Raw genomic sequence first — 10,000 nt, forward strand, 5'->3', positions numbered from 1 at the left:
CGTGATTTCATAGTCCTTTAACATGTACATAAAGACTTTTACATACCTGAGTATCCTATAGAAAATATTCATACTTCCTGAATAACTTTTGAATTTCCCTTCTTCATAGCAGCTTTGGCATCGGCTCTGAACAGGGAAGTTCTTGCTAGTGATCAGCTTGCTTGGAGCTACATATCTCTATCGTGAGTTTTTACCGATAAGTATAAAAATGGCAGATTATGTGGACTGAAAATCAAAACAAAAATAAGAACACATGAAATACAAGAGCTAGGAAATGGTTTATGAATGTTATTAGGCTGCATCCTTCACTGCGTTAAGTGTTTTGCAATCTCTGCCAAACATCGAATGATGTGGTGCAACGCTGATGGTTGCATGGCAGGAGGACTTCAAGGCCAGTTGTGCCAATTGCCAGCAACGTTACTTGTTTACCAGTGATTCTAGGTCGTGATAGTAAATGCTGGTTTGTCTACACGTTCTGGTCGCTTTTTGGTGGGCATAACGTGAAGACAGTCAGTATATTCGTTAGGAGCTCAGTGTACAGCCTGCTTCATAGAAAGCCTTCTGGAATGGCTTTTTGTGTAAAACTGTACTTAAAGGGTAACAATTAGAGAAACCAAAGGGAGACACCGTAGTGGTATAGGAAGCACAGGGATAATGTTTATAAGCCGTTCATCTGGGGCTATGAATTACGGTGCTATGGGCAAAAGGCATCTTTTCCAGCAGTTACGGGGAACGCGACACGTCTTGCGCGACAGGAATCGAGCAGACGGTTAACTTTAAATGAGTTGCCAGATGCGTTCCTCCTACTTTGGATATTTCATGCATATTCGTACTTCTGTTGGATATCTATAACACCACACTACCCACCATAAGATATCAAAAGCCTTCTTGGATATTATATTCCAAAATACTGTTTACCTGTTGGAAAAATAACCAGTACAGTAAAATAGCTAGCCGTCAACTGCGATCATTCCCATTACGTCACAGAAATGGGCGGAGCTTTGAGGCCTGTCTCGCCTCCGATCACGAGACACTTTAGGCATCTTTTCCGGTGGTAATTAGGGTGTCGCAAAACGCTCCGCGACACCTATCACGAGACACAAAATGTCTCGTGATCGGAGGCGAGACAGGCCTCAAAGCTCCGCCCATTTATGTGACGTAATGGGAATGATAGCGGTTGACGGCTTGCTATTTTGCTGTACTGGTTATTTTTCCAACAGGTAAACTGTATTTTGGAATATGATATCCAAGATAGCTCTTGATATCTTATGGCGAGTAGTGCGGTATTATAGATATCCAATATAAGTACGAATATGCATGAAATATCCAAAGTAGGAGGAATGCATCTGGCAACTCATTTAAAGTTAACCGTCTGCTCGATTCCTGTCGCGCAAGAGGTGTCGCGTTTCCCGTAACCGCTGGAAAAGATGCCTTTTGTGTCTCGTGATAGGTGTCGCGGATCGTTTCGCGACACCCTAATTGCCATCGGAAAGGATGCTTTTTCAAAGATTATATACTTTGCTATAGGTTACTCCTGAAGAAGGAAGGACATGCATCCGAAAATACTGCTGACTACATAATAAACTGGTGTAACAATATTCCATTTACAAGCTTAAATAGCTTGGAAAAACACTTCGTTAAATGAAATGCAAAGCAAAAATAAGATAATTCATTTTATTTTTTTCCAGGTTTCGTTTTTATATATACCGCAGGTGTGTGTTAAAGAGAAAGAGAGAGAGCGAGAGAGAGAGAGAGAGAGAGAGAGAGAGAGAGAGAGAGAGAGAGAGAGACAGAGAGAGAGAGAGAGAGAGAGAGAGAGAGAGAGAGAGAGAGAGAGAGAGAGAAAGAGAAAGAGAGAGAGAGGGGAGAGAGAAGAGAGAGAGGGGGGGAGGGAGGGAGAGAGCGGAGCATGTGCTTGCTTTTGCACGAGGTAGGCCTATTCGAATTTCGGCCATGAAATCGTACACATCACATTTTGCAATTAGACTTAGTTCTTCAATCAGAGAATTAAATTCGTTTACACATAACATTCTGAACAGTTTTCTTATTACGAAATAACATTGATTGTCTCATACGTTGAAAGGAGATCGGGGCTTAAAAGAATTATGCTGGAATTTGTTAGATTAATCTTTTGTAGTAGACAGGAGTGAAAATATCCTAATAGCATTCAGACATTTATTTGACACAGTTATATTGTACACCAACGCTAAAACAAAGAAAAACATCGAGAGCAGGAAATGCGAGAGCCCGTATCCCCAGAGACGACGCCATTTTCGCAGTGTCGGACGTGGTGAAGTTCGCATAAGGTGAAAAACGCTCCTATTTTGAGTCGCCCGAGAACAATTCTGTAAGTATGATGCGGACTGTGGCGTTCGTGTTCAGGCACATTGCGCAGAGGTGGAACTTGGAGGGAGTCAGTGGCCAGGAATGCTCCGGGAAAGCCATTTGCTTGGAGGACTTTAATTGGGCGAGGAATTCCGGGAGGCCAAGGGCGAGCATCGCGCCCAGGGCCTCCTCGCCCGAGGGAGCAGGGCGGCGTGACAGTCCCTTGGGGCTCGGGAGACAGGGGCTGCAGGAGGAGCTTGTGTGTGTGAGTCACGGAAGCAACGAATGTATGAGGTGTTTGTGAGAGAGGGAGAGAGGCGCCCCTGGGGCTGCTGGGGGTCCTCAGAGGTCCGAGTTAGAGGACTGGGACTGGGGCCACAACGGTGAGGGATCACTTACAGCTGGAAAGCCAGGCTGTCTCTTGATATTTTAGGGTCAGGGAGTGTAGAGCAGGGGGCAGCTGTTGGAGGAGCCATGACAACACTCACGGATAAATGGTTTGCGTTTGCGTCAGTTACTCAGTGAGAAAGGAATGGTAAGATCGTATTATACACCTGAGTAGCCACCACTAGCGTCTGTGCCATACATGCACACCTACCTTGGGGTAACCCAAAAACGCAATCTTCTCGCATGAAAGACACTGGCTATTATTCTTTTTGCGTAAAGGCTAGGGTACTGAAAGTGTCGCACGGAGATAGTGGGAAATGGATAACGGCATCTTATAGAGTGTAGGAAATAGAATAAGGAATAACATAGTTTAAGCTGCAGTGGCCTCATATTTACCGCTAAATGAAGAAAATATCCGCTGCATATCACCGCTCAGAGACCCAAGTCCACAACACCCTCACACAGCCAGAGGTCTTAATGTCCATTTTCTAAAGGTTGGCACGAAGTGCTAATAAGTGGGGGTACATATGGGCCTGACCCTCTATCTAGAGAATAAGTAGAAGGTAGGAAATGTTAGGTTTGGTGTTTGGGTTTGCATGATACCCTGGTTTTTGGACCTAGTCTCTTTGATGGAGTCTCTCTCTCAGTGACAAGTACCCCTTTTTCTCTCTGTCTCATCGGTGTGATGCCAGTCATTGACGGGTTAATCTACCCTAACTTTTGGGTTCATTAACAATGCTATGATGTCTAGTGGTTGCTAAAACTATCATAATTACGTACTGGACATCACAAGGAAACCGTTGATACCAGAGTTGGTAAATTTTAAAGTCTGGACCTGTTCAAGAAAATTGCCCATCTGTTGGTGGCTTCTGCACCTTTGACTCCAGAAAAAGTTAACAAGTCTCCATGACAGAGCATGATAAAGCTGGTAGACCTTGCTCTAATTTATTGTTAAGTAGGAAAGCTGCCCAAGTCATCCTATTGTAGATAACCTCCTGGAGAGTCCTATAGAGATGGAGTGATACTTAACCCCTTGTCATGGGCGGTTGTGCCATGGCGTACCTTGTTAGGCTATTACTGCAGTTATTGAGGAATTAAGACCGCCTAGAAATAGGCTTAAAGTCCTTGTTTGGCCATTACTTCAGTTATTGAGGAATTAAGACCGCCCAGAAATAGGCTTAAAGTTGCTTTTTAGCCTCATTCACTGGCAAAGAGCCAAGTTGCAGAGAGTAGGGGAATTACATACTTCCCAAACTTCCAATTTTTCCCTGAAACAGCTGACCGCAAACGCTATTCGGCACATCATCTAGTATGATGCACAAAGCACTCATTTTTATTAGGTTAATTGTTGTGGAATTGCTGTACATCAACATAAAGCATTAGTTATTTATGGTTCCTGTGTAGCCTGGTTGCACATCTGTTTTGCCAGTAAATGTGAAAAATATTTTTTATCTCATTGGGGGCCATGTGAGTGATATTGCTAGAGTGTAATATTGGTGTATACTCTTGGACAAATTAAAGATGTTGTAGAAGATGAGAAGTTGAAGTCATTGGGTAATTGCTAATAATAAAGTAATAGCGATGCACCCTCCCTGAGACTAAGTTCCAAAAGGTGAGGAGGAGGTGAGTGTGGATAATGGATTTCACAAAGCAACTAAATGGGTTGGGGCTTGATGTCAGTATCAACCTGTAAATGTCGAAAGAAAATAAATACCTTTTAAGAAGTATAATTTTCTGAAAGTCGAGCCAAACTTTGTATCCAGAAAACCATAGTAAGGCCGTTTATTCAGATATACGAGCCAAACTTTGTCCGATGGACAACAAATTAAATATCTCAAAAGTAAACAAGTGTAAAATGCAATGCATACAAACTTGATATCTGAAACACAGACCAAAGTTTACAACAAAATAACAAAAACTGTAGTTATCAAGTGAACCCAAATACTGAAACCTATCCAATGTATCCCCCCCTCTTAATAGCACGATGTCAGGTTATATATATATATATATATATATATATATATATATATATATATATATATATATATATATATATATATATATATAACATTAAAACAATATTTGTGACACCGTCAGTGTGGAGGGCACAGATGAGCTGCAGCGAGGAGGAACTGATGGAAACATTTGTTCTCCACTGAGTAGACCAAAAGAAAAATTGCCCTAGCCAGATACACAGCGAAGTGGTAATCCCTCTTGCAGAAGCGGGCCACTTTGGCTTTGGCCCCCCTCCATTTACGCTCGATCATATTAGTGTGTGCCTTGTCAGGGTAAACAAAATCATAATGAATGATTCTCAGTTAAATGTTGATAGCCCTCTTTTTCAAGACTGTTGCATGCCTTCCAACAGTCACTAATGATTGTTGTCCCGGGGTGGATATACTCCTTAATGACGTTATGCAAAGAGAGCATGTCACGCGCCTCCACGGGTACGAGGAAAAAAAACCCTACTCTTACGGCATACTGCTTTAAGAATCAATCCACTGACCTTCAATAACAATTAACATTATATTTTCCATTTCCAAATTTAGATTCATCAATCTCAACAATTTCCCAACCCACCAATTTTGTTGGATTGATTTTCAGTGCACCAAAGAATTAAAACCTTTCAACAGAAGCTTGCCCAATCGCAAATAGTCTTGTTTGGAAAGTTAAATTTGCTCTATAAAGATTCCTATGAAAACCTCACTCTCAGATACAAATTGACAAATTTTAAATTAGTTTCAAAATTGAGCTTACTATTATCAAACCAGGTGTTCTTAAAAAGTGATTTTTAAAAATTGCATCCAACTTTTCTACTTAATTTTTGCGTTTTGTCGCAACGGAATTGATTTATATTGTTATCCAATCAGAAAATACAGACATTAGATAAATGACCAATAATAATGTATAAGCTTAAAAGGAAGAGAGGAAATGTGATAAGATAAAGGATTTAAGAATTACTAATCGAAAATGTATCCAGGTTGGTTGAAAGTGCTACACAGAAAACGTGATGTATGTACATGCGATGTGTACTCTGGCTTCAGTTTGATAATTGTTCTTATGCAGATGCTAAATCCCAAGCAGTTATTTTTCTAATCCTACTTACTTGTTTATCCTTTTCCTTTATTTTAGAAATATTCTTTATTTTATATTGCTGTAAGGATTGTTCATAATACTGTAATGATTATAATGTTGGTAATAGCAACAACTGGATCGATATTGATGTTATTAGAAAGAAAAAAAAACTGAAAACTTAAGGAAACAGGATATCAAGTAAGGTCATAGTAGAGTGAACATAACTTCATTCTTCAATATCTTCTCATGATCAAGAAATTTGCCTTTAACTTACCTTAAAAGTGGATATCATACTTGGGAGACAATAAAATGTGTTTGTTATGTAGTGTGTGTGCATGGTGTTGCTTTGTGTGTTAAGAGGAGGTAGACCTGTACAAGATTGACCGATAGGGCATTGTAAGATTAAAGCTGTTCTTCCTTTGCTTTGCTTATATAATTATAGACACCTCCATTCGTAAGTGCATAAGGAAACTTCCTTCTATGACTTATGATCGTATTTTCATTGTAAACTGGAAAGTTAGGTTTAAAGAAATTGTTTACCCTGTAGCCATCACTCACGGAAACAGTTAACTAAAAAGCTTAAAAAAAGTAGAAGAAAAAAAATGCAAATTAGCATCACAGACTATGGTGAAAGAGAGGAGCTCACATATAGTGTTCTGCTTTATGTAGGCATCCTGCATAAGTGGCAGTGGCAGTCTTGATCCACCTGCAGGCTCCTCTAACATTTTCTTGAGGGTGATAAACATGTGATTGACACATTTTGGTTATAATTGTAACAAAATACTGGATTTTCAGTTAAAGCCAGCAAAACAACATAAGGCCAATTGTAAGTGAGAATGATTTCATTTTGCATATTCTGTGCAATGTTTTCTGCCAAATGATTCAAGACAGTGAATCCTCAGTACAACACTTCCTGTGCAAATATGGTAGGAAGACTACTACAGGGGGCTTTATTAGTTGTGGCACAGCATATATGAATGGTAATAAATCCTGGAGGTTTATTTCCAAACAAGGAACCAGTCTATATGCTATCAGACTAGAATATATGAAGTGGATGTTTGTTGACCTTTCCTGTAATACCAAAAAGTGCATATTTGTCATGTGGGTGATGCATGTTTTACACCTTTGTTATTCTGAAATGTGCTGCATTGGTCATAAGTCCAAAGTATGATATGTAATGTCTATCTACAATACATTTAAGTTTCATGAATGATGGTGTTGATATGATTTATTTGTTTATTTCAGAACAAGATGGATATGGATGATCACAGTAATCTTGGTATGCCTGATTCAGACATGCTAAGTGACATGATCAGAGAGGAAATACTGGATGGTGAAGACTCAGATCAGGTTCCTGAGGGCATTCAGCCAGAATCCTATGAGAACAATGAGGAACAAGAAGAAGAAGAGGTATTTATTAACTGTTTTTGGTTTTAGCGGTAAGATGTACAATACTCCTCACATCACTGGAGGGGAAGCAGCAAATTTGGTACTGTAGAGTAACTGTCCCATTACATTATCAGGATTAGTTAGGTAAACTAATGAAAAAAAACAATGTATATAGCAACAAAATCTAGAACTTTGTTAGAAATGTTATTTTATGTGACAAATGTTTGTTGCACATGAGACAATATATATAGGATAAGAGTGTATGCAAGTCTGTATGTTTGTATGTACATATAAACATATGTATAATATATGTATGATATTTTAATAATTAATTGTTCTTCTAATGTGCTTTCATAATTGATTAGATGTATTGAAATCTATTGTAATTTTAAATGTCACCCTTCCAGATGAAAGAAACTGATGAAGAAAATATGCGCAAACGTCCCCCAAGTGCAACTCCCAGTGATGATGAACCTGCATCAAAGAAACGCACCAATGAAGTTGATAAGCTATGGAAGAATGTGAATGACAACCCAAATGACTTCCAAGCCTGGACATTGTTACTTCAGCATATTGATCAGGTGGTGAGTTTTGTTTATGTCTAGAATCTCTGAATGCTTGGCTCTTGACAAGTAACTTTTATAAGTTACCTGTAGTTAGAATATCATATTTTTATAATTTTCTGGAAAGAGTCAAATTAGACCAATACTCAAGCAACTCTTGTAGGACTAAGTAAATCATCCTACATTTTTTTTCTCTTTTTTTCATTAAGTCAGACAGCAATCCCATATAAGCCATGGATTGATTTTGAATTGACAGAGATAGTAGCTTCAGAGATTATTTAATTATAAGAACTCTTTTAAATTTGAAGTGTTCACTATCATGTAGTGGATAATTTTTATTGATTCTGATTTGTGGAATAACAGCCCAACATTTTTTTTTTATTATTCTTATTCTTTATTTATTGATTTTTTATTGCTGATATTTGCAGGTTTGCATCAAGATATTCTTATATGTATATTTTTTTACTAGTAACTTTACTATTTCAGAGAATGCATTAAACAAGTTCTTGTAATTTTTGTATTTTGGGAGAAAAGTTGTGTACGGATTTTTTTTTTTTTTTTTTTTTTTTTTTTTTTTTTTTTTGGTTATGATAATAGTTATAAGATGATAATGATATGATAATTACAATATGATCATTGTAATAATTTGATAATGGTAATAATGATAGTAATTATTATTATGGGTATGAATCTTCTTAGTATTGTTGTTGTTGGTATTTTTGTTATTTTCACTGTTATTGTTACCATTATTATTATTATTATTGTTATTATGATGATGATGATGATGATTGTTGTTATTATTATTATTATTATTATTATTATTATTATTATTATTATTGATTTTGTTATTGTTATTGTTATTATTCATTATTATTATTACTACTTTTATCTTTATTATTGTTGTCATTGTTATTATCACTACTATTATTATCATCATTATTATTGTTATAATTGTTTTGATTATCATTATTATTATTATTTTTGTAGTTGTTGTTGTTATTGTTTGTGTTGTTATTAATATTGTTTTTATTGTTATTATTGACATTATTGATATCATCTTTTTTTTTTATCAACATAATCATAATTGTTTATTATTATTGGGGTTCTTAATGTTAGTATTATCATTGCCATTTTCAATATCATTACTGTTATTACTGTTATTATTGGAAAATGTAGAAAAGGTGCAGATGTATTTCTGACGAAGATATAATGGAAACTGGTCAGTTACTTCTCTTGCATTAAGATATTCATTCTCATTCATGCCTTCTCTACTTTTATTGTTAATCTTTCATATATTTTATTTATAGTTTTATTAGTTCTTGTTAAACAGTTTTGTTATTATTAAAAATCAGAACTTAAAGTTGACCAATTACTATTTAATTTTGTTGATAGGTAAATACCTATGTCATTTCTTGCAGAAAAGAGTGCCACATATTGCTTGCTAACAGGGTATAAGTTACTTATAGTAACTCTCGGAGATAGAGGGAAATGATGACTGCCATCTTATAAAGTGGAAGAAATAGAATAGGATACAAAATAGTTTAAGCAGCACCAGCCTCATAGTCGCCACTAAATGACAAAAATATACCCTGCCTATCAAGGCTCAGATTCTAAGATTCATTTTGTTTACCATGCCAGAAATAGCATAACACAGGTTACATAACTCCTGCGATATCCAAAGTAGTTTGTGTTACTACGTGCTTGTCAAAACGATATTTGGGTAAGTAGCAGTGTCTGCTGTTACACTTTTATGCTTTTAAAGTCTATCATTAATGTTATACTTCATTTACACATTTTAAGATTTATATATATACTTATTTAGAATGATAGGCGCATTGTGTGTTTCACACTTTCAGCCATGAAGTTCGACAGCTCACTGGCCATTCAGTGGCAGAAGGCCTATAAGAAATGTTGTATTTCCAGTGTTGTGTTGATTCTGGGTTATTCTTAAGATTATACAGTGACAACGAAGAAGAAAAAGACTTTAGTAGCCATCCCAGTTTAATTCCTGAACTCTTCAAGTGCCCCAAATGCAAAAAACAATTACAATCAAAATAAAGCCAGACAGGAGAAAGAAGGAAACGAAAGTTTGACGTTTCCAGATATAGAGGTATTTGGTTTAATATTTTACGGTGTGAACGCAGCTCTGTCTTGCCGTACAAGAGAATGTTTCATGTGGGTGGTTTTGGGGTCGGAGCTCCGAAGGGCAATCCTAGTCATGGTAACTTGAGATGTTAGATTGGGTTGGTTTATTAGTCAGT

The 10,000-nt window shown here is 37.0% G+C and overlaps 1 protein-coding gene across 1 annotated transcript in view; it reads left to right on the top strand.

Annotated features, from left to right (window-relative positions):
- Positions 1-2,353: 2,353 nt before the first annotated feature.
- LOC113812187 (pre-mRNA-processing factor 39-like) overlaps positions 2,354-10,000 on the top strand; it is a 43,182-nt gene continuing 35,535 nt past the window's right edge. The window contains exons 1-3 of the mRNA XM_070133547.1: positions 2,354-2,590; positions 7,033-7,197; positions 7,584-7,760. Coding sequence (XP_069989648.1) covers positions 2,354-2,590; positions 7,033-7,197; positions 7,584-7,760 — 579 coding nt within the window. The remainder of the gene's footprint in view (positions 2,591-7,032; positions 7,198-7,583; positions 7,761-10,000) is intronic.

The sequence above is a fragment of the Penaeus vannamei genome, chromosome 19, assembly GCF_042767895.1.
Source record: "Penaeus vannamei isolate JL-2024 chromosome 19, ASM4276789v1, whole genome shotgun sequence".
NCBI lineage: Eukaryota > Metazoa > Arthropoda > Malacostraca > Decapoda > Penaeidae > Penaeus > Penaeus vannamei.